Raw genomic sequence first — 25,623 nt, forward strand, 5'->3', positions numbered from 1 at the left:
TGTTGATGAAAACTAGATCTAGCATAAAAATGAAGGTTAACAGCTGAATGTAGAAATTATTCACTATTAAGAAGTTATTCACCAACAGGCTGATTGTGTAAGATTAAGGCCTCTGAGCCCAAACACTGATCAATAAACCTTCATTAATCACACACTTTCACAGAAACACACACTTATGTACCGACCCTCTGACTGAAGTTCAGCAAATCAGACTCGGAAATTAAACTAGTTCAAACCGGTTAGCATCATTTAACTCAAGAAACGACCCCTGTAAGACAAATACACACACTCACTCACACACTCTCACACACATGTTGCAAAAGAATAACTGGCCCAAAAATTTTTTTGCAGTGTTTTTTTTTTTTTTGCATCATCATTTTGGATCATTTTCTTGTAACCAGTAGCAAGCCAGATTTTTCCAGTCATTTGCTGTCTATTCCTGTCATGTTGTGCATGTTGCTGGGAATCATGGGCCGCAGTGACATCATAATCGGATATCCTTTACTTGCACGAAAGGGAATAAGTCATATTGTGCATCATTCTTTGGCTCACATCTCGCGCGACGCCACCCAGCAGAGAGAGACAAACTCGGAAGACAGACGCATACAGGCTGAACAAGTCTGACTCTGCACCACTGGCATCTGTAATCCTGTCCTGTCTCACTCTGTAATTATCCTTTCCTCACTGCGCCACACTTTACATAAACAATCCTCGCACACATGCACATGCATACATGCACACATGCACTCACACACACCCACACACACACGCATGCACATGCATACATGCACACATGCACTCACACACACACACACACACACACACACACACACACACACACACACATGCATACATGCACACATGCACTCACACACACTCACTGCTAAATGCATAAATGTAATGTAATAATGATGCATCTTGTAATGCAACAATACGTGAAATTCAACTTGTGCAACCAGAAGCTTCTGAATTCATTTGCTTTAAATGTGTTTCAGGCCTTCGTTCATCAATTAATCACTGATCACCGGAAATTTCATTTGGAGAAATTTCGGATTGCAGTGATGATTTGTGAAGTTTTCATTCATGTACTTTTGCACAGTTTTCCCACACTTTCATGGCTGAGTTTGACTAATGCAGTGATCATCATCAGTGAAACACTGGGATTTACTGCTTTTGTGGTCAATGCATTTGTGAAATCTTTTCTTTTCTTTTCTGCTGCCTCTCTCTCTCTCTCTGTGTGTGTGTGTGTGTGATTTGCAGTGGCGTGGTTCCAGCGCAGTGATATTAGTTTCAGCGTATAGTTGTTGTCACGCTTGAAGGATTTGCTTCCAGCACAGTTTATTTTACAGCGCTGGCCTGCTGCGCTTCACCCTGTCGAGCAGGTTCGGCCTTGCGTGTGTATCCGCACGCCTCTGTGTGTGTGTGTGTGGGTGTGTGTGTGTGAGTGAGGGTGTGAGTGTCACAGCAGGCATGCATTGGTCTGCATGTGTGTGTGTGTGTCTCAGGGTTATGAGTACATGTGTGTGTTAATCGGAAGATTATTTACAAACAGCATGTTCGCTCTTATCACCTGTGTGTGTGTGAGAGTGTGAGTGTGTGTGTGTGAGAGAGTGTGTGTCGGTGTGTGAGTGTGTGTGTGGGTGTGTGTGTGTTGGGTGATATATTACCCTTCTGTGTGCAGGTGTGATAAAGCTCTGGGGTGTGGAGATATGGACAGACCTGAGATAACATATCCTGTCTCAGCACGACATCACTCTCTCTCTCTTATGTCATCTCGCCGCTTGTTCCACTTTGGGATGTTTAAAACGGTGTCAGTGAGTGAAAAGTGCTCTGATTCTGTTCAGATTCATTCATAATTCACTGACATCAAACACTTGACGTGTCCCGCAGACAAACTCCTGCTAAAACCGTTTTAAATAAAATTTTGCTCATTTTTTTTTTAAATTATGATTATAAGACTTTACAATGAGGTCCCATTAGTAATGCATTAAAGGGTTAGTTCACCCAAAAATGAAAATTCTGTCATTTATTACTCACCCTCATGTCGTTCCACACCCGTAAGACCTTCGTTCATCTTCAGAACACAAATTAAGATATTTTTGATGAAATCCGATGGCTCAGTGAGGCCTGCATTGACAGCAATATAATCTATATAACACTTTCAAGGTCCAGAAAGGTCCTAAAGACATATTTAAAACAGTCATGTGACTGCAGTGATTCAACCTTAATGTTATGAAGCGACGAATATAATTTTTGTGCGCCAAAAAAAAAACTAAATAACGACTTTATTCAACAATATGTAGTGATGGGTGATTTCAAAACACTGCTTCATGAAGCTTCGAAGCAGTTTGATACACGCTCTGAACCACTGATTTGAAACAAAAGATTCGTAAAGCTTCGAAGCTTCATGAAGCAGTGTTTTGAAATCACCCATCACTACATATTGTTGAATAAAGTCGTTATTTAGTTTTTTTTTGGCGCACAAAAAGTATTCTCGTCGCTTCATAACATTAAGGTTGAATCACTGCAGTCACATGACTGTTTTAAATATGTCTTTAGGACCTTTCTGGACCTTGAAAGTGTTATATAGATTATATTGCTGTCAATGCAGGCCTCACTGAGCCATCGGATTTCATCAAAAATATCTTAATTTGTGTTCTGAAGATGAACGAAGGTCTTACGGGTGTGGAACGACATGAGGGTGAGTCGCTTTTGTCAAACCTGAGAGGTCTGTCAGAGAACCACTCCAAAGAAACCAGCTCCGGCCCCCCGATCCTGCTTCCAGTCATTGATGTGCCATTCACCCGTATTGGCTTGGACTTGGTAGGGCTGCTGCCTAAATCTGCTCTTGGACACAAACATATTCTAGTCATTGTGGACTAACCCACCCATTCCCCTTCGGCGGCTATAGCTCAGGAACTGTTTCTGCTGTGTGGCCGGGTAGGGATCTCTACAGAGACCAGGGCACCCCCTTCGTCTCCCGGGTCTTGCCGTCTTTTGAAGGTAAAACATCTTCGGACCTCTGTCTATCACCCCCAGACTGACGGGCTTGTTGAGTGTTTTAACAAAACCTTGAAGCAGATGCTGACGAGGAACAGGATGCTGCCATTTGTGCTGTTCGCGATCAGAGAGGTTCCTCAAGCCTCTACAGGGTTCACCCCGTTTAAACTTTTGTTGGGCCATCAGCCCAGAGGAATCTTAGATGTAGCTAAAGAAGCTTGGGAACAACAGCCTTCCCCTCATTGAGCATATACACAACATGAGAGACCGCATCGAGAGAGTGATGCCCTCGTTAAACAACATCTCGTTGAGTCCCAGCGCGTTCAACAACGTCTGTGCGATTGGCCAGCACAGCCACAGGAATTCCAGACCGGCGATAAAGTTCTTGTCCTGGTCCCCAACTCCGCCTGCAAGTTATTAGCTACCTGGCAGGGCCCTTACACCATTGTCGAGCGGGTGGGACCAGTGAACCCGGGAGGAGGAAGAAGTAACAAATATGCCACATCAACCTCCTGAAACAATGGGTTGTGGAAGCTCAGCCAACTGCCCTGATAGCCAAAGCCAATGATCTCATAATCATCTCACGGGGCCCCAGCGGAAGGAGCTGGAATCCCTGCTCTGTGAGTTTAATGATGTCTTCTCTGAACTTCCTGGTCACATCACCATCCTCACTCATCAGATACGGACCCCTCCCCAGATCTGCGTCCGGCAGCGGCCCTACAGAGTGCCTGAATCTCGCTGGCAGGCCATTGAGGAGGAGGTGAAGAAAATGATCCAACTACAAGTGATTGAACCATCCAATAGCCCCTGGTCCAGCCCGATTGTCAACAAGTTTTCTCTTATAATGCCTGATGAGTTTGGAGAAAACCTGAGAAGAGATCAGAGACCATTCCTTCATACAGAATCACTCCAGATCCTTCAGATTCCCAGCTCCATGTTGGTGCTTCTTCTCTTTAGTTCACTCCACTCATCTTCTATAGGGATGGCCATGGCAGAAGATTCATTTTGTGCTCAGTGACCCATTTTTGTGTTGCTTTTGATGTTTGTTTTGGATCATTGTCCTGATGGAAGATCCAACCACGGCTCATTATTGGATTTCTAGCAGAAGCGGTCAGGTTTTGATTTATTATCTGTTGGTATTTGATAGAATCCATGATGCCATGTATCTGAACAAGATGTCCAGGACCTCCAGCAGAATAACAGGCCCACAACATTGAAGATTCAGCAGTATATTTAACCGTGGGCATGGGGTACTTTTTATCCAGGTGTGCACCAAACCCATCTGGTGGGTTTGCTGCCAAAAAACTCTTTTAGTTTCATCTGACCATAGAAGCCGGTCCCGTTTGAAGTTCCAGTCGTGTCTGACAACTGAATATGCTGGAGATTGTTTCTGGATGAGTGAGGAGGATTGTTCTTGACACCCTCCCGAACAACTTGTGGAGCTGTTTGATAATTTTTTGTAGTCCTTCTGACCCCAAGACTCAACTAATCTCTGTACTTCTCCAGCTGTGATCCTTGGAGAGTCTTTGTCCACGCAAACTCTCATTAGGGCGATTTAGACACACGTCCTCTTCCAGGCAGATTTGTAACATCTTTAGATGATTAGAACTTCTTAATTATTGCCCTGATGATGGAGATGGTAATTTTCAATGCTTTAGCTATTTTCTTACAGCCACTTTCTATTTTGTGAAGCTCAACGATCTTTCGCTGCACATCAGAACTATTTTAAAAAAAGGCTGTGAATTTTATCCACGATACAAGGACATTGTTTTCTGAAGAATAACGTCACTGATGAATCAATAAAGCTGTTTGTCGTGTTGATATGAATGTCTCTCTTGTGGTGTTCAGGTTGAGCTCTGTAAGCGTGTGCTGAGCGTCACGTCTGTTTGTGGAGTTCACGGCCGTCACGCTTCTCAGGAGGTGAAGCTCATTCTGTTCCTGCACAACAGCATCACTAACCAGCAGCAGACAGATGTGCCTCGATAAAGGTGACATACAAACCAATCTCCTAACATCAGTGATCTGGGAGGTTATTTGAATTTATCTGTCAGTGATCCAGTGTCTCCCTCTGCTGGCCGTACAAACAGCACCAACATCACATGCTATAAAGATATTTTATACAGGTATTCCTACTGCTATCTTCACATAGATGCTTGATTTTAAAACAGTGAGTGTCAATATATTAAATTAATGAACTTTGATCATTAAAGAGGCTGTTTTATAAAGTCTTGATGTTGTTTTTGTACTCTACTAGAACAGGTTTACATGCTTTAATGTTTATTATTTTTACCGGATCTGCTCATCAACTGTCTGGACTGTCATGAGACCGTCCTCATGGGCCAATCAGAACTGAGCGCTGATGTTGAGCATCGACCAAAATAATAATATTTATTTGAACATAAAATAATCCACACAGCACTAATGCTCTCACACGCAGCATCAAAGAATCTCTCAAAAAACACAGAGTCACATAATTATAACAGAAGATAATATTTTGCATTAAGAAAATGAGGCATATTTGAATATTTTTTGTGCATTGTGACATTTCCATCACAATTTTCCTCGGTAAAAACATCTGTAATACAGTTATATTTATTTAATTCAGCATACATTTTAAGTCGTATATTGTTTTGTTTTGTGCATTACAGTATTGAGAATTTGGGGGTAAATATGTTTAAAATGTGGGATTTATGGGATTCACATAGTTATTGTGTTTGTTATATTAACATATGCTGTAATTAAAAGAGTATTTTCATGTTAAAAAATGTGCTTTTGTTAAAGTGCTTTAATGTGTCAAAACATCACATTGAGTCTTGAGTTTAGGCTTTATGTTTTTTTGCTGAAGTTCATGAACTTCAGAGTTAAATAATCATTCTTATTAAAGAGTAATTATGTTCTGCATTGCTTCACTAGTTTTACATTAAAGTTCACCTGAAAGCTGCTACAGATTCATTCATCAGTGGAGAATCACTTTGATTTGATTCTTATTGAACGACTCTTTCGAGCTCTGTCTTTTTATGTCATAATTTTACTTTTTATCTCATAATTATGACTTTTTTTCCCTCTTATGTGGCGGGAATGTGCTGCTGTTCGTTCTGTCACCAGCAGATGTCGCTAATGTCTCTAATGTCACTCCATGATCTAACTGAACAAAACCTTTCAGTGTTTCTGACCGGCCACCGACGAACCTTGACACGGTGCGTTTCTGCACTCCATCATGTGGTCAAAGTGATCGATTTCTATTCAGCTTTGAAGCGTATCTGTGACACGGAGCCTCCCGACGCCGCGGTGTGGCCTGGAGCTTTCGCGCATGCGCAAAGGCGGCGCTTGACGCTCAAGAGTGTTTCGGGAGTCGAGCGATTCCACTTCAGCGCTGCTTCCGCATTCGCTCAACGTCACGTGATAAATGAGCCTCTGATTGGTTGCATTTATATGATTGTAATATTGCAAGATTGTAAATTAGTATATTTAATATTGTTTTAGTAGAACATTTAAATATTTAGAGTTTAGAATTAGAATGATTTAAAATGTATTCGTGTTATGAACTGGTGTTTTTACATTCAGTTTAATAAAGTTTCAGATTATATAAGTACAGCCACAGTGTTATAGCATTATATTATAGCCTACAGAATGTACTCTAAAAATGACAAATATAGAAATACTATGAATATTAAATCAAATGTTTAAAATATGAACAGATTACAAGTTAAGTAAACAAATAAATACAATTAATTTGCTATGAATGCAAAATAAATCTTACTCATGATGTTCTTCATAATACATAATTCATTTTGATGAATACTCTCTGAAATAAATTATTGAATTTAATTGATAAAATGTTAAATTTATACATAAATGCATCCTCTACTGTCCATATCTTTGCAGACCAAAAACTTCATAATATTTTTTTTTTTTTCCTCTGGCTTTTGGTTTTTTATTTTATTAATATTTTTATTTTGTTTATTTGTTGTTGATTTTTTTAAAATTATTTTGATGTTATATTCTTGTCGGTACAATCTTGTGAATTGTTATTGGCATGAATAAAGGCATAAAAAAAGAAATATATATATATATAATTATTATTATTAATAACAATATTTTTATTTTATTTTCTGACTAGCGCCTCCTGCTGTGCGTCTCACTCGTGACGTCACGCGCCGGAGCTGCAGTGATTCGGAGTGGAAGCGCTAGAATCTCGAGCGCCGCGTCGAAGCGCAGCGACATTTTCGTCTCGTTTCATTTCCTCTTCATCTACAGGCCCGATTCGGACAGTCTGATCTCAGACCCAGAACAACTGGATGCTCGGAACACACCAGAGCTCGAGCCAGCAGAAGAGAATCGGGCGCTTCTGTGTGATCTTCCCCGTCAAACCCCGCCGGGTGAGTTCATGTGTGAGTCTCCACTCACCGACACATTTGCATCTATCATCAGATCTCATTTCACATTGATTATTGACCATTCGCTGTCAGCTGATCTGCTGTGCTCGTGCGCGCGCACAGGTGATTAATTGCACACATGCATTTCTGAAGACTGCAGTACATGAAATAATCACAGCTGACGATGATGATGATGGAGTTTTGCAGTTCATGCAGGCGTGGTTCTCTAAACATCATAATTCATCTGTGTTAATAATCATGCACGGCTCATTTGCATAACACATGCTGATGAAGCTCAGATGTTGCTGCTGCATCTCTGGATGATGACAGCTGGTATTCAGAATGATTCATATATCATGGGAATATGGTGTTTTCATGAAACTGTAACATGCATGTTGTCTGTAAGAATTATAGTACATAAACTAAAAACAATCTATACAATTGTTATATGTCATGATATTTGCGTCACACTCCGAAGTGTTTTAAAGAATACTTTAGAGGATTTATTTGGGTCCTTTTTAATTGTTGTTGCACCTGACTGTGTGTGTGTGTGTGTGTGTGTGTTGTGAGGAGTTTAAAGAGCCAGACAGCAGCAGTGTGAGACCGTCTGTCACGTCTGACGCCCGTGTGCCAACAGACCCAACCCGAGGATTCTGGGACGGCCAGCTTTTGGAAGAGCGCTCGTCTGATTTCATTCAGCAGTCATGCAGAAACCTGGGAAATTCCAAATCGAGCTTTAGTTCAGGCTTCGTTTGTTTTGTGTTACGAAGTTTGTTTGAATGTGTGATTTGAATCTCGCGTCTTTAGTCTCTTCAGCATCATCACATGGTGTTTGTGGTGTTTTCTGATGGTCGAGCGCATTGATTAAACTCCATTAGTTGCGCGAGGGTTCGACCCCTGCGGCCGCCGGCGCTCTGATTGACAGGTGGATCACAGCAGGAGATTCAGCCGGATCTGGTCCGTTCGGTTCAGTGACGTGCCGTCAGATGTCCTTTACGCTTCGCATTAGTGAATCTCAGAAACGGTTGATGTTTTGCCAGTAAAAGTGTTTCATGTTTAGATCACTTCAGAAGTTTGAATGACATGAAATGCTGAAGCAGTAGATGAAGACGCTCAGTTTTGTGGATGATGTTGCTGGTTTATGCTCTGTCATTCTGACCCGGAGCGGATTTTCTTTTTCCTGAAAATGCTAGTTAAAGGGTTAATTCAGCCAAAAATGAAATTTCTGTCATTAATCACTCACCCTCATGTCGTTCCACACCCGTAAGACCTTCGTTCATCTTCAGAACACAAATGAAGATATTTTTGATGAAATCTGAGAGGTTTATGACTCGTCCATAGACAGCAATATAATCAACACTTTCAAGGTCCAGAAAGGTACTAAAGACATCGTTAAAACAGTCATGTGACTGCAGTGGTTCAACCTTAATGTTATGAAGAGACGAGAATACTTTTTGTGCACAAAAACAAAACAAAAATAGCAACTTTATTCAACAATATCTTCTCTTCCCTGTCATTATCTTACGCAGGTGACGCACAGTGAAGCTTCCGTGTTTACGTCCGAATGCCGGCTCAGTATTGGCCGAAGCTGATCACGTGATCAGCATGACACATGCAGGAGCCGGCCAATAATGAGTCGGCATTCTGACGTAGAACCTGGAAGCGCTGGACGTAAACAACGTATGAGAATGACACAGAAGAGAAGAGATTGTTGAACAAAGTGGTTATTTTTGTTTTGTTTTTGAGCACAAAAAGTATTCTCGTCTCTTCATAACATTAAGGTTGAACCACTGCAGTCACATGACTGTTTTAACGATGTCTTTAGTACCTTTCTGGACCTTGAAAGTGTTGATTATATTGCTGTCTATGGACGAGTCATAAACCTCTCGGATTTCATCAAAAATATCTTAATTTGTGTTCTGATTAACGAAGGTCTTACGGGTGTGGAACGACATGAGCGAGAGTAATTAATGACAGAAATGACATTTTTACTAACCCTTTATTATTAGTGTTGTCACATTAGACTAAAACTTACTCTCATCGCTCTCACAGGGTGTAACAAACATTTTTGTGGAAGTTGATAATTTTAGTGGTTTTTGGGTTTTCCCCACCTTGTTACACTTGTGGTGTTCCGGGTCAAAAATGAACTGCCTTTTAAAATGCTTGTAAATCTCTCAATAACATCACCAAATACTGCATTCAATCTTTTTATCAACTTGTTTTCTTTCAATCAGCACAGGTTTTAGGTTTCTGTTTGGATCTGATTGATCGTAGGACTCATTGATCTGAGCTCACGCTCCTCGGTTTTTTTTAAGTTGAAAAAGCTTGAATGTTTTTCACTGGAAAAACATGAGCTCAGATCAGTGAGGCTTACGATCAATCAGATCCAAACAGAAACCTAAAATCTGTGCTGATTGAAAGAAAACAAGTTGATAAAAAGATTGAATGCAGTACTTGATGATAATACTTTAATAATTTAAAAGGCGGTTCATTTTTGACCCGGAACACCGAATGAGAAAAAGGATTTCCAACATAAGAGTTTTAATGTGATTCTTGACAACTCTGACAATTCACGTTCATTAGTAATACCATCGTAGTGCTCTGTTATCGATTGATTAGTACATCAGCGTAGTGACAGCCATTCTGCAGCTGTGTGTGTGTGTGTGAGAGAGAGAGAGAGAGAGTGTGTGTCCATTAGAATAGCAGCATTGTGGCCTGATGACCGGCATGAACTCAGTGGGCGCCTCCATCTGCTCCACGCATGGTCAGCCGTGCCGCTCTGAAGAGTCTTCAATCTAATACACTCACTCACACTCTCTCACACACACACACACACACATATATATATGTTGGCGTTTGGTCACTGGTTGGTCATTGATGGAAGCAGAAACGCTGTTGCATCATGAGTTTCACTGCTTCGTTCATGTCTCTTGTGGTAATGAAGTGTCTTAAAGCGACAGTTCCCCTAAAATCATTGTTTACTTTCAGCTCATGTTGTTCAAACCTGTATGAGTTTATCTTTTCTGTGGAATACACGCTGAACATCATCAGAATTCGTCAGGAAGCGGTGGTTGCATCATGAGCGTTACGGTCGGTGTTTATTTCCAGCGCTGATGTCATCGGCTCCGCTCATTTGCATCGGCGGGTCTGGTTTCTCTCGCTCACACTGAAGCGTGTTCATGCTGCTCTATTCAAATGTCCACAGATGATCATGTTCATTTGAATTAATGAGCTGAAGATAACGGTCCATCACTGACCGCTGAAGGTCACTTCCGTCTCACTGTCTGTCTGAACGAATGAATGTTCTGGTGTCCCTAGTTCTCTTACCTGATTGACTTTCTTCTGTTCTTCAATGCTTCATTGTTTTTCTGTCCATACAATAAAAGGTTCAGTGTTGTTTGGATTCTCCGTGCAGAAGCTTCACACTTTACGATAAGTCAGAGCTGCACAATTAATCGTTAAAAGATCGCAATCTCGATTCAAACACCCACGCGATCTTATTCCTAAATGACCGCGGTTTGGCTCTGTCTATTGACAAGTTTCAGATCTGTGTTCTGATCCAGAGAGAGCTGTTGTCATGTTATAGGTCTGAAACAGCTTCACAAACTGTCTTTTCAAGCACACAGTATCACTATTTCTGTGTTACAATAATTCAGATTGTCACAGAAGAACTGTGATAAAAGTTTATAGTTCAGATATAAACGCTGATGTCTACAGAAGCGATCAAAATAAAGCAAATCACATTTTGAAAGTAACTTGACACTTCAAATAAAGATTGTATTATTACATCGATACACCAGTAGGTGGTGACAAGTGACTGATAAACAAATGTTTGTCATTGAATCATTCATTCAGGAGATTTGTTCAAAAACACTGATTCATCCAGTAACGAAACAAGTCTTTATGTGTGAGTTATTGAATCATTCATTCAACAGATTTGTTCAAAAACACTGATTCATCCAGTAACGAAACAAGTCTTTATGTGTGAGTTATTGAATCATTCATTCAAGAGATTTGTTAAACACTGATTCATCCAGTAACGAAACAAGTCTTTATGCGTGAGTCATTGAATCATTCATTCAACAGATTTGTTCAAAAACACTGATTCATCCAGTAATGAAGCAAGTGAAGTCTTTGTGTGAGTCATTGAATCATTCATTTAAGAGATTTGTTCAAAAACACTGATTCATCCAGTAACGAAACAAGTCTGTATGTGTGAGTCATTGAATCATTCATTTAACAGATTTGTTCAAAAACACTGATTCATCCAGTAATGAAACAAGTGTTTGCGAGTAAGTCATTGAATCATTAATTCAACGTTTAAAAAAAAAATCATTTAAATTAATTTTTTTAAACAGGCTGCAGCAATTAACATTTTGTCAGAACCTCTAGTAAATTACATGCTATTTTGTTTAGTTGTCTATTTAGAATCATGGGAGAAAAACTGTTATTCTCATTTGATCCAGAATTATGCAATAATGTTTAATTTGTTCATTTGTTAAAGTTGTGTTTGAGGGAAATGAGTCACACTGGGATTGAGTTTGTAGTGAAGTGAGCGAGTCGTGAATCTCTGAAGCAGATTGATTCGTTCATCTGATGCTTTTAGATGTTTGCCGGATCTCTCGGGATTCTGCTGCTCGAGTCATTTTTGTCGCAGTTAACCGGAGTTACCTGATCCGCTTTCATTTGATGATTTTTCATGCAGATCATCTCCAGTGTCAGGGACGGATGGACGATACTTTCTCTGACCTTCTGCTGGTTCGTCTTTAACCTTGATGCCCATCGGTTATCCAATCTCTGTGTCTGATCTCTCTCTGTTCTGAGAGTGTCGGTTTCTGGATCTGCAGGATCTGTGAACGGACTCTTGCAGCTGAAATCTTTTCCTGTCAGTCATTGGAGCTTCAGAGAAATGAGAACATGAGCAGCAGAATGCAAATAATCAGTTGAATATGTTGAAGGTGTTTCCTGTCTGATCACTGTCGGAGTGTTTCCGTCAGTTCCTTGAGTTTCTGTCACGCGTGCTTGAGTTTGTGTCTCAGATTTACACAGCTGTCTTTCATATTCACGCCCTAAGTCTGATTTATGCATCTGAAATTTGACAAACTAGCGTTAGTTCCATTTTCATGACTGGATTCTGTGTTCCACATTGTGTAAATCACTGCGCCTCAATATCTGCCTCAGTTTGAGTCTAGTGTAGTTTAATGACACATTTACACTCATAATGAAGACATCGACACAAATGTGTTGCTGTTTTTTGATGACAATAAAGAACCTTTTAAAGCAAAAACTCCACTTATTTTCTCCAAAGGGAAATAGATTTTTAACGATAAACCATGAACCTTTAAACTGTGAGCTACGAGGTTGTTCATCAATAGTATTTGCTTCTGTTGAAGTCGTCAGCCTGCATTATTATTTCAACTTATTTGTAAAATAATCATGTTTAAGAGCGGAATTCGTGGTGAGAAACTACATTACCCATGATGCTGTGCAGAAAATTCCACCAATCAGAGAGTCGAAATGAGCAAAACTCGCCAAAAGATCTTGTTGGCTCCGCCCACTCCCATGAAGCACTGCGAATTATGTAAGCGCATATTTTGCAATAAACTTAAAATATATTGTTCTTATATAATCAACATTTGTAAATGAGTAGTTTTGTATTTCTGTTTGCAATGCTTCATGGGATTGTAGTTCTTTCCCTCACTAAAGCTCTCAAGTTTACAGTCTTGTACTTTTGACTTCTTGTCCTATTTTCAAATAGTTTTTTGCTTCAAATCAAAGTTTGTAGTGTTGTGATTCTCCTCAGAGCTGGTTGGTTTGGTTCATAGCTTATAACGCTTTAACAAAAACTTCCCTAGATGGATCCCTATGGGAAAAAATACTTCCAGAAGTGGACGGACACAGTTGAGCTCTATTTTTAAAGTGTAGCTCTTTGAATTATTCAGCGCTCAGTGTGTCTGGAGTTCAGCTGAATTATTCACTAGAAAACATGAAAACTGAACACCTGAACAGCAGTTAATGCTGAGAGATGCTCATATCTCACACTTTATGACAGAAAACTATGAGTGATTTTAACAGATTTACTGTTTTTATTTGGTTGATGACGCTGCGCTGCATCTGGTGCTTTTGAACCGCTGGGTTTCTTTCACCTTCTTTTTATTCTTAATGTTTTATACTGTGTAAAACACTGGTACACACACAAACACACACACATTCTAGTCTCTTTTTAATTATTGCAGTAATCTCATTCTGCATCTGCTCTGTTTCGCAGCTCAATAGATGATTTTTTTTTTCTCACGTCTATTTAGGGAATCCACTGCGCTTTCTCCTCTCTCTCTGTTACACAGATGCAGTAATGTATGCACACACACACACACACACACACTGCACTGATCTGTGTTTGAGTGAGAATGAAACGCTCTTCAGATGAATGTGATCTTTATGCTCTTTGAATGATGGGATATTAATGCACTTCACTGATTCTCAGACGGAGTGTGTTCTGAACTGTTTTCTTCGAGAGATTCAGAGACATTAATGAAGATCCAAACTCCATTCATCTTCAGTCGTTTATGGAGCGTGTTTTTCCTGCTCGTGTTCTCCTCAGGGATTTCATCAGTAAAGAGCTCAAGCTCTGAGATGAATCCGAATATTAATATTTGATTTGAAGGAATGGGATCGCTCGTCCTCCGTGAGGCGGATCTGAAGCACTGCGTGTGAAAGTGTGTCGCTCCGCTTCACTTCTGCTGTGTTGACCGTTAACTCGTTTGCATGTTCAGTAAGGTCACATTTACATATTTCACTTCAGCCATTCAGCAGCCGCTAAACTCTCCAGTTCAATATATTACAACAACAATATTACAATTTTTTATTTTTTTGAAAGAGTCTCTTCTGCTCACCAACGCTGTGAAATATTAATCCAGTGTAAATCAGCTGTTTTCTGTGTGAATATATAGTAAAGTGTAATTTATTCCTGTGATCAAAGCTGAATTTTCAGCATCATTACTCCAGTCTTCAGTGTCACATGATCCTTCAGAAATCATTCTGATATGATTTGATGATCAAGAAACATTTACAGACACACACGCACACGCACACACACACACTTTTACGCAGCAGTTTGATGGAAAATCTGTGTCATTTGCTGTTCTCAGAGGTTTTTCTCTTGTTTTCACTTCCTGTTCTGGATGGTTTGAGGGGCGTCGTGTTTCTCGTCATGATGGATTTCACATCAGAGTGACATTTCTTCTTCATGCTGTTATTCATTCTCCATCAATAATGTTTACTGCAGTAAACGTCTGATTTGACCCTGCGGTTCTGTTACAGCTGGAGTCTACACACACACACACACACACACACACACACACACACTAGTGTATTGACTGAATGTGTGTGTTTTGTCTCTTCAGCTCTGATGGTTGTCGTGTGACGCTCAGAGTCTCAGCATCGCTCAGCATGTCTGCTCTACAGGTACAGACACACGATACACCTGAAGAAAGGAAACAAATCATGCTGAGCATGTCAAAGTAAAAGTTGTTTTGATTCATTTAGCGCTGATTGTTCATTCCTCTCATAGGCAGCATGGCCGCCCGGCACCGAGTGTGTGGCCAAGTACAATTTCCAGGGCAGCACCGAGCAGGACCTTCCCTTCTGCAAAGGAGACCTGCTGACCATCATTGGCGTAACCAAGGTAACCAATCAGGGACCAGCTGATGTCATGTGCACCACTCTAACGTTAAAGTGATAGTTCACCCAGAAATGTCGTTCCACACCCGTAAGACCTTTGTTCATCTTCAGAACACAAATTAAGATATTTTTGATGAAATCCGAGAGGTTTATGACTCGTCCATAGACAGCAATATAATCAACACTTTCAAGGTCCAGAAAGGTACTAAAGACATCGTTAAAACAGTCATGTGACTGCAGTGGTTCAACCTTAATGTTATGAAGAGACGAGAATACTTTTTGTGCTCAAAAACAAAACAAAAATAACCACTTTATTCAACAACTTTTCCTCTTCTCTGTCAGTGTGTTACGCTGTTGGCGCAGTGCTGCGTTTCCGTGTTTATGTTCGAACGCTGACTCATTATTGGCCGGCTCCTGCGTCAGCATCACACACATGCGTCGTGCTGATCACGTGATCAGCATCGGCCAATACTGAGCCGGCATTCGGACGTAGAAACTTGAAGCGCTGCAACATTAATAGCGTATGAGAATGACGGGAGAGATGAATTTGTTGAATAAAGTGGTTATTTTTGTTTTGTTTTTGCGCACAAAAAGTATTCTCGTCTCTTCATAACATTAAGGTTGAACCACTGCAGTCACATGACTGTTTTAACGATGTCTTTAGTACCTTTCTGGACCTTGAAAGTGTTGATTATATTGCTGTCTATGGACGAGTCATAAACCTCTCGGATTTCATCAAAAATATCTTAATTTGTGTTCTGAAGATGAACAAAGGTCTTACGGGTGTGGAACGACATGAGGGAGAGTAATTAATGACAGAACTTTCAGTAAAAAGGCTTTTCCTGGGGAAAATGAATATCAAACTTGAAGAGCTTATATAAGTGCTGTTTTTCTATATATTGTAAGAAAAATATTATTAAGTCTTTCTTCTGCTTTGATGTCATGCTCATGATCTTCAGTGATTCAGTGTTTTTGATTGATTTCTTTAATAACGAAGGACCCAAACTGGTATAAAGCGAAGAACAGCGTTGGCCGAGAGGGGACGATTCCTGCTAACTACGTCCAGAAGAGGGAGGGCGTCAAATCTGGAGGAAAACTCAGTATGATGCCGTGAGTACATGAGCTTGACGCCAGACACACACACACACACACACACACACATCGATTTGTGCAAAGCGCGTTTCGCACAGGCCGCATGACCCAGAATCCTCAGCGTTCGCTGATTCCACTCAAACACAACGCTGTTCTTTTCTAACTTGATTTGAGTTGAACAGTCCTCATGCTGTGAGACTCAATCAGACTCTGTTTCAGTAACATGAGTCTCTGACATCACTGTCCTTCACACATTCTCTCGCAGCCTCCTATCAATGACCTCTGACCTCCGTGTTCGGCAGGAAAACATCAGTTTAGTCACACGGTCTTTCTTTAAAGTCATTGATTGTTGTGTTTTCCTCGAAGCCGCTGCTGTTTTGTTCCCTTTTTCTGCCTGTGCTGGAGCGTGTGTTCTGATGAATGTTACTCAGCCGGTTTCTCAGTAAATCACTGAAATGCAGAAGTGAAAAGCAGCGGCGTGTGGGAAGAGCTGTGACATCATCGCTGACTGGTTACAGATCAGTGAATTCAGCCTCTGATGCTTCTTCAGATAAACACACATATTGTAGTACAGTTGCTTTTCACTGACCAGTATGTGGCGCTAATATTAATACGGTCAGTGACACACATATGAAGTTTCTGAGATACGACCTCACTTCCTTCCCGGGTTACTGGTGTGCATGTAAACTGTGTCGAGGGGTTAATTTAATGAGCTCAATGTTTCTCTGTGTTGGTCAGGTGGTTTCACGGTAAGATCACGCGTGAGCAGGCGGAGCGGCTGCTGTATCCGCCGGAGACGGGACTGTTCCTGGTGCGCGAGAGCACCAACTACCCCGGAGACTACACACTGTGTGTGAGCTGTGATGGGAAGGTGGAGCATTATCGCATCATCTATCACAGCGGGAAACTGTCCATCGACGAGGAGGAATACTTCGACAACCTCATGCAGCTGGTGGAGGTGTGTGTGTGTGTGTGAGTGTGTGTGTGAGTGTGTGAGTGATGAGTATGTGTGTCATGTTTGAGGAATTCCTCACATTCTCCCCTTTTATTTTCTCATTCTTTTCTCGTTTTTCTCTCGAGGCGTGTCAAAACAAGCTGCTCATGAATCAGCGTCACACACTCATCTTGTGAAACCGCTGTAAGCGAGAGCAGAGCTGAGTGTGTGTAACGTGTGTTTTGTCGTTTGCTCATGAATGTGATTTAAGAGATTATTCTGTCTTCTAGTGGCTCCTGTGTTTCTGTAAAACTCAGATGATCATATCTAAACATTTTTGATATAGTTTTATTGTTGTTCAGACGAATCTCAGCACAGATTCTATTAGCAGCACTAGATTTTTACATTTTTACTGAAGGCGATTTTAATAAACTCATGAAATTAAAAAAAATTAAAGAAAATATATTTAAAAAAAAACAAAAATGAGAAACTTTTTATTTTGATTTTGCCTTTTAATTAATAAAAAGAGGACCAAAAATAAATAAAATAGGGAAAATATATTTTTTAAAAAATCAAACAAAAGTGAGAAACTTTTTTTGTAACTATTTTGCTTTTTAATAAATAACAAAGGGGCAAATTGTAAACAAAAAATACAATATACATGAAATATATTTAAAAAAAACAAAGTAAGAAACTTTTTGTTTTGATTTTGCTTTTTTAATTGAATAACAAAGGAGCAAAAACTAAAAAAAATAAGGAAAATATATTTTCAAAAAATCAAAAACAAAAGTGCAAAACTTTTTTTAGCTATTTGTTTTGCTTTTCAATAAATAACAAAGGAGCACATTAAACAATATAAGAAAAAAATAAAGAAAATATATTAAAAACAAAAAAAACAAAAGTGAGAAACTTTTTTTGTTTTTGCTTTTTTTAAAAATAAATAACAAAGGAGCAAAATTTTTGAAAGATTAAAAAAATCAAAAACAAAAGTGAGAAACTTTTTTTTAACTTTTATTTTATTTTGCTTGTCAAAACAAGCCAAAACAAATGTGAAGACAAAAGTTTCACCTTTGTTATTTCTTATATATATATATATATATATATATGTATGTATATGTGTATATATATATATATATATATATGTAAAACGAAGATGAAAACTATGCAAATTAGCAACAACGTGATGCAGTTGCAGCCAATGAGAGTGAAGACAGTAGAGATCATGTGACGATGATGTTCTGTGCTGCTGCACTTTTGTTCAAACACTTTCTCCTCCTTTTTACTGGAAAATCCCAACAAAACAAGTTCTTTTGACCTACAGAGATCAAGCTGCTGTCAGTGTGAATGGCCTTAAGTCATGTGAAATGTGTTTGTGACCTCTATCCCAGCATGCACTTCTCCCTTGGGCTGTTGTCCGTCACTCTTCCTCTCCGTCCTCCTTATTTTCCACCCACAGTCTCTCACGGTTTCCTCTCTCATGTTCACAGGAAGTGCTCTGACAGTTAAGAGTTTATAACTGTTAATGCATATTAATCCGTGTGTGTGTGTGTGTGTGTGTTTTCAGCACTACACTAAAGACGCTGATGGTCTTTGCACACGCCTCATTAAACCCAAGCTGATGGAGGGGACGGTGGCGGCGCAGGACGAGTTCTCCAGGAGTGAGTCTCATAACATATATGACTATAAATGAGGTTCCAAAATATAAGTGCAGGATGAAGCTCAGCAGGTCACTAAAATTAAATCTAAAAATGCAACTGAGGTCCGCGTATCTGCTGTGTGGATCATCCACTGTAAATCCAGGAAGCGCTGTGAGGCTTTTCATCGTTTGTGTTCTTCGCAGGTGGATGGGCTCTGAACAGGAAAGATCTCAAACTCATACAGACGATCGGCAAAGGAGAGTTCGGAGGTACGTTGTGTTGTGTGAATGTGATCGGAGCGTCTCTGGTGATGAAGGTCTGTGAGATGAGATGATTGTCTGTGTTCAGATGTGATGGTGGGAGATTACAGAGGGACGAAGGTCGCCGTGAAGTGCATCAAACACGACGCCACGGCGCAGGCGTTTCTCGCTGAAGCCTCAGTCATGACGTGAGTATAAACTTCACGACTGTTCAAAAAGCACATGATCACTGTTCCATTCTAGTTCTGTAGTAAACCCGTCATGGCATATTTCATGGTGATTTTAAATCTGTGTGTTGCAGTCAGCTGAGACACACTAACCTCGTGCAGTTATTGGGTGTGATCGTGGAGGAAAGAGGCAGTTTGTTCATCGTGACTGAATACATGGCCAAGGTCAGTGATGTTTCTCTAGATAATCAAGTAAACCTGCTTCAGTCCAGTTGAAATATTACTAACAAGTTATTCTAGTTTTTACTTGATATAAATCAGTACAGATTTCACAGCAGAAAGACACGTAAAGCACGAGCTGAAAGACGTTTGTACAATTACTAAAAGACTTTTAATTGCTATAAAAGTCTAAACTATCAATCAGACGACAGAAGGACTGTAGGAGATAGTGTGCGACAGGTTCTTCAGATCATGTTTAAATCTGCGTCTCAAATAGTCTTCACAGGGTTGAAGTAATCGTGTGTGTTTAACAGGGCAGTCTGGTGGATTACCTGCGCTCTCGAGGTCGGACCGTCCTGGGCGGCGAGTGTCTGCTCAAATTCTCCCTGTGAGTAAATGTCTCAATAAACACATCAGTGGTAAACGTCTGTCCGCTGGGATCTTTACGAGTGTTTGTGTCTGTGTGTCTCAGTGACGTATGTGAAGCCATGGAGTATCTGGAGGCCAATAACTTCGTGCACAGAGATCTGGCAGCTCGCAACGTCCTGGTGTCCGACGACAACATTGCTAAAGTCAGTGACTTTGGACTGACCAAGGAGGCCTCGTCCACTCAGGACACAGCCAAACTTCCCGTCAAATGGACCTCGCCGGAGGCCCTGCGAGAGAAGGTACCGAACGAAACATGAACTATATCGCAACGATAGAATAAACATCAGAATTTAGGGCACAGCAAACATGAGAGAATGTGTCATGATTTCCTGAATATTTCAAGAAAAATATTTAAAGATAAAAAACTCTCAGTAAGATAGAAGGTTGTGCGTCAGGCGCTTCATATGTAGAACCTTAAAGGGTTCGTCAGGTGCTTCATATGCAGAACCTTAAAGGGTTCGTCAGGCTCTTCATATGCAGAACCTTAAAGGGTTCGTCAGGCTCTTCATATGCAGAACCTTAAAGGGTTCGTCAGGCTCTTCATATGTAGAACCTTAAAGGGTTCGTCAGGCTCTTCATATGCAGAACCTTAAAGGGTTCGTCAGGCGCTTCATATGTAGAACCTTAAAGGGTTCATCAGGCTCTTCATATGCAGAACCTTAAAGGGTTCGTCAGGCTCTTCATATGTAGAACCTTAAAGGGTTCGTCAGGCTCTTCATATGCAGAACCTTAAAGGGTTCGTCAGGCGCTTCATATGTAGAACCTTAAAGGGTTCATCAGGCTCTTCATATGCAGAACCTTAAAGGGTTCGTCAGGCTCTTCATATGTAGAACCTTAAAGGGTTCGTCAGGCTCTTCATATGCAGAACCTTAAAGGGTTCGTCAGGCTCTTCATATGTAGAACCTTAAAGGGTTCATCAGGCTCTTCATATGTAGAACCTTAAAGGGTTCGTCAGACTCTTCATATGTAGAACCTTAAAGGGTTCGTCAGACGCTTCATATGTAGAACCTTAAAGGGTCCGTCAGGCTCTTCATATGTAGAACCTTAAAGGGTTCATCAGACGCTTCATATGTAGAACCTTAAAGGGTTTGTCAGGAGCTTCATATGCAGAACCTTAAAGGGTTCGTCAGGCTCTTCATATGCAGAACCTTAAATGGTTCGTCAGGCGCTTCATATGTAGAACCTTAAAGGGTTCATCAGGCTCTTCATATGCAGAACCTTAAAGGGTTCGTCAGGCTCTTCATATGCAGAACCTTAAAGGGTTCGTCAGGCTCTTCATATGTAGAACCTTAAAGGGTTCGTCAGGCGCTTCATATGTAGAACCTTAAAGGGTTCGTCAGGCTCTTCATATGTAGAACCTTAAAGGGTTCATCAGGCTCTTCATATGTAGAACCTTAAAGGGTTCGTCAGACTCTTCATATGTAGAACCTTAAAGGGTTCGTCAGACTCTTCATATGTAGAACCTTAAAGGGTCCGTCAGGCTCTTCATATGTAGAACCTTAAAGGGTTCATCAGGCTCTTCATATGTAGAACCTTAAAGGGTTCGTCAGGCTCTTCATATGCAGAACCTTAAAGGGTTCGTCAGGCTCTTCATATGTAGAACCTTAAAGGGTTCATCAGGCTCTTCATATGTAGAACCTTAAAGGGTTCGTCAGACTCTTCATATGTAGAACCTTAAAGGGTTCGTCAGACGCTTCATATGTAGAACCTTAAAGGGTCCGTCAGGCTCTTCATATGTAGAACCTTAAAGGGTTCATCAGACGCTTCATATGTAGAACCTTAAAGGGTTTGTCAGGAGCTTCATATGCAGAACCTTAAAGGGTTCGTCAGGCTCTTCATATGCAGAACCTTAAATGGTTCGTCAGGCGCTTCATATGTAGAACCTTAAAGGGTTCATCAGGCTCTTCATATGCAGAACCTTAAAGGGTTCGTCAGGCTCTTCATATGCAGAACCTTAAAGGGTTCGTCAGGCTCTTCATATGTAGAACCTTAAAGGGTTCGTCAGGCGCTTCATATGTAGAACCTTAAAGGGTCCGTCAGGCTCTTCATATGTAGAACCTTAAAGGGTTCGTCAGGCGCTTCATATGTAGAACCTTAAAGGGTTCGTCAGGCGCTTCATATGTTCTTTAAAATTAAGTCGAGAACCCTAGTGTTCTATATAGAACCCACTGAACCTTTTTTTTTCCTAAGAGTGTTGTTAGTTCTTTCCTGAGAATTTCATCAGTACTAATTTCATGTCATAAATAGATTTTGCTCTTTTCTTTGCAGAGGTTTTCTACCAAATCAGACGTGTGGAGTTACGGCGTTCTTCTGTGGGAGATCTACTCGTTCGGACGGGTGCCGTACCCCAGAATTGTAAGAATTTCACTTAGCTATGTTTCTATTCAAAGTTGTGAATTTAACTTGTGTGCTAAATTGGAATATGGCATAAAACATTTGTGAATAAAGCACCGTTTCCATCCCACGTGTTCAAGAGAACTAAATCGTCACTTTCTGGGAAATTGGTGCAAGATATTATTAATTAAAATGGAAGTTGCTGCAATCGGGCTCTTTTTTTTGTGGGAAAGACTTGTTGTTATTATTATTATTTTCCTGAGAATTTATCTTCAATGTCATTTATTATTTATTTTTTTGGCAAGAGATTCACTGCAGTCTGTGTTTTTCTGAGAATTGATGTCAAAATGTTTTATATATATATATATATACACACAAAACATTTATTTTATTTATTTTTGGATGTTAAAATAATTAGTTGTATTACAGCTTTAGATGCTGAATATTAGTAAGGTGTTTATTGGTTGTTTTCCTTGTACAATGATGTAAACTGACACTAGTGCTGCTGTAGTTTGCTGTTCCACGTGTGTCCATTAGATGGCAGTCTCAGCTTTGCTCTGTCGGTCTCTCCGCAGCCGCTGAAGGAGGTGGTGCCGCGGGTGGAGAAGGGCTATAAGATGGACGCTCCCGATGGCTGTCCGGCTGCCGTCTATGACCTGATGAAGCAGTGCTGGACGCTGGATCCTGCGGGACGGCCCTCGTTCCGTCTGCTGCGTGAGAAGCTGCAGCACCTCAGAGCCAAAGAGCTGTACCTGTGAGGGGCCCGGGGCCGATTCAGAGCCCCTGCATCACTGACCCAAACCTTTTACTGTGGCACAACACTCTTCTTTTGAGGATTTGGACGTGGACTGTTGATCTGGACACAATTTCGTGATCAGTGACGTGAGAGGAGGAACACATGGATGTGTGTGTGTGTGTGTGTGTGTGTGTGTGAGTGTGCATCAGTATTTACTCCTCTTCTGGTTTTGTTTTCCGTTCTGCTCGACATCAGTGAGGAGGGCTGGTCTTTTCCTTCGCTGCTGTTTTTCTCTCTCACTCCTTTGTTAAAATATCTTGTGAAAATGCGTCTGTCATATTTCACCTCATAATCAAAATTTAAGATGCAGTTTGCATTAGAAAAATGAAGCCTGTTTGTCAGAATATTGTTTTCATTAATGTTAAATGTCCAGATGTTTTACTTTAAAGTTATTTTGTTTTTCTCAGTGTTGATCAGTTTAAATGAGGAAAAATACAATTTTCATGACAGTAATGCAAAAACATACTTTTTTCCTCCTACAGAAGTTCATACATGATGGTAATATTTTTTTTCTCCTTTTGCTCATGTATACTTTGTTGTTTTTTTTTGCATTACAATCATAAAAATATTATTTTTTTAGCATTGCAGAAATAAGATTTGTCAAAATGTAAAAGAATCTAAGTTCTCCAAACAGGCTCATTTTTTTATGAAAGAATTGTTTTCCTTCTGGATTTGGGGTGAATGTGAGCTGCACACGCTCATGTGGTGTCATTCTGAGGTGCTGCTGTTCTTTCCTTGTGTGTGTCATGCGCGTTTTGAGTGTGATTGAGTGTCGAGTGTGTGTGCATTGCATGTGTAGTGTTTGTTGCGTGTGACACATTTGTGTGTGACATGCGTGTGTTGTGTGACGTATGTAAGTGTGTGCGTGACATGCATAAGTGTGTGCGTGACATGCATAAGTGTGTGTGTGCGTGTGTGTTGTGCGTGACATGCGTGTAAGTGCGTGTGTGCGTGTGTGTTGTGCGTGACATGCGTGTAAGTGCGTGTCATGCATGTTGTGCGTGACATGCATGTAAGTGTGTGTGTCATGCGTGTTGTGCGTGACATGCGTGTAAGTGTGTGTGCGTCATGCATGTTGTGCGTGACATGCGTGTAAGTGTGTGTGTGACATGCGTGTGTGTGTGCATGTTGTGCGTGACATGCATGTAAGTGTCATGCGTGTAAGTGTGTGTGCGTCATGCGTGACGTGCGTATCATGCGTGTTGTGCGTGACATGCGTGTAAGTGTGTGCGTCATGCGTGTTGTGAATGACATGCATGCAAGTGTGTGTGCGTCATGCATGTTGTGCGTGACATGCAAGTGTGTGTCATGCATGTTGTGCGTGTTGAGCGTGACGTGTGTATCATGCGTGTTGTGCGTGACATGCGTGTTGTGCGTGACGCGTGTAAGTGTGTGCGTCATGCGTGTTGTGTGTGACATGCATGTGTGTGTGTCATGCGTGTTGTGCGTGTAAGTGTGTGCGTGACATGCGTGTTGTGTGTGACATGCGTTTAAGTGTGTGTGTGACATGCGTGTTGTGCGTGACATGCGTGTTGTGCGTGACATGCGTGTAAGTGTGTGTGACATACGTGTTGGGCGTGACATGCATGTTATTATGCATGTCATGCATGTGCGTGTCATGCGTGTGCATCATGCGTATCCGTGTTGTGTGTGTCGTGCGTGTGACATGCGTGTAAGTGTATAGTGTGTGTTGTGTCATGCATGTGCGTGTCATGCGTGTGTGTCATGCGTGTTGTGTGCGTGTGTGCGTGTCATGCGTGCGTGTGTGTGTGTGTCAAAGTGCCTGCTGGAGTTGTCAGAGCAGTGCCTGTGTTCCTCTGACGTCACGCTGCCACAGACTCAACACGTGTCTTGTTTTTATTCTTTTCTTTTTTTAAATCCTTTTTTTAATGTTTGCATTTGTTGATTTGTCATCTGCATCGAGAGTGATCGGGTTTGTTCACTAGCGCCAGACTGAACTTAGGCAATGAGCTGGGAAACACACACACACACACACACGTATCCCAGCTGAGCTCATGTGCCTGTCAACACGCTCACACACTTACGCACAAACACTCTCTCACACACTCACACACTCCCTCTAGCGGACTCAGAGGCTCATCCAGCAGAACTCTTGATGCGTCAGCCTGTTTTATATTAAAATATATTTAAAGAACTGGAAACAGAAATGCCATGACAGGAAGAGACGTGTGTGTGTCTCCAGACGGACTGCATGCTCAGAGAGGCCTTGAGTAACGTGTCAGTGGTTTCAATGTTCATTGTTTTAATATTCTGCCATGATTATGAATAAATCATTCCTTCTGTCTGACAGCGTCATCGCTGGGGGGTGGAGCTGGTGACAGGAAGTGACCTCGTCACTATTGATGAACGTTGCATCTTTCAAACTCGTGTACTTGATGCCGAGCTTGTGTGTATGTTCGTGCAATTGAGATGAACACACACTCATGCTCTTATTCACACAGTCTAGTCATCTGAAAATCCATCTCAGTACAGGACGTTTCTTGAAGGAATGTGGCATCTGTGACATGCTGTTTATTCACACAGATGATTTCTGTTCGTCTCTCTTGTCTTTAAAATCAAGGACATAAACTAGTACAGTGATTCATTTGGGAAGACAAAAATACTTAAAACAGTATTTCTATTAGTTCTGCGTATGAATTCACTTGTCACAAATGCAGGAGTGTTTACAAAGTCAAAAT

At 40.9% G+C, this 25,623-nt stretch overlaps 1 protein-coding gene and 1 long non-coding RNA gene across 3 annotated transcripts; one reads left to right on the forward strand and one right to left on the reverse strand.

The window, feature by feature from the left end:
• Window positions 1-7,165: 7,165 nt before the first annotated feature.
• On the forward strand, window positions 7,166-25,229 carry LOC127499285 (tyrosine-protein kinase CSK). The gene is made up of 13 exons (XM_051869444.1): window positions 7,166-7,379; window positions 14,780-14,840; window positions 14,947-15,060; window positions 16,054-16,166; window positions 16,887-17,106; window positions 18,647-18,740; window positions 18,923-18,988; window positions 19,068-19,167; window positions 19,281-19,371; window positions 19,680-19,753; window positions 19,838-20,033; window positions 22,063-22,149; window positions 22,704-25,229. The coding sequence occupies exons 2-13, from the start codon at window positions 14,826-14,828 to the stop codon at window positions 22,884-22,886; spliced, it is 1,353 nt and encodes a 450-aa protein (XP_051725404.1). The 5' UTR covers window positions 7,166-7,379; window positions 14,780-14,825; the 3' UTR covers window positions 22,887-25,229.
• Window positions 20,041-22,019, reverse strand: LOC127499287 (uncharacterized). Of its 2 annotated transcripts, XR_007926095.1 has the most exons (4): window positions 21,433-22,019; window positions 20,733-21,082; window positions 20,593-20,627; window positions 20,041-20,522 (listed from the first exon to the last, which is right to left on the reverse strand). It is a non-coding gene; the product is annotated as an uncharacterized LOC127499287 (long non-coding RNA). The 2 variants fall into 2 exon arrangements; XR_007926094.1 differs by having other exon boundaries at window positions 20,041-20,627.
• Window positions 25,230-25,623: the final 394 nt, after the last annotated feature.

Source organism: Ctenopharyngodon idella, chromosome 18 (assembly GCF_019924925.1).
Source record: "Ctenopharyngodon idella isolate HZGC_01 chromosome 18, HZGC01, whole genome shotgun sequence".
Classification (NCBI taxonomy): Eukaryota; Metazoa; Chordata; class Actinopteri; order Cypriniformes; family Xenocyprididae; genus Ctenopharyngodon; species Ctenopharyngodon idella.

Bases quoted from the DNA above. Each gene is read 5' to 3' on its own strand.
- LOC127499285 (XM_051869444.1), top strand. The intron at 19,372-19,679 runs GTCAGTGATGTT...TGTGTTTAACAG, and splicing joins TGACTGAATACATGGCCAAG to GGCAGTCTGGTGGATTACCT. The intron at 22,150-22,703 runs GTAAGAATTTCA...GTCTCTCCGCAG, and splicing joins GGGTGCCGTACCCCAGAATT to CCGCTGAAGGAGGTGGTGCC.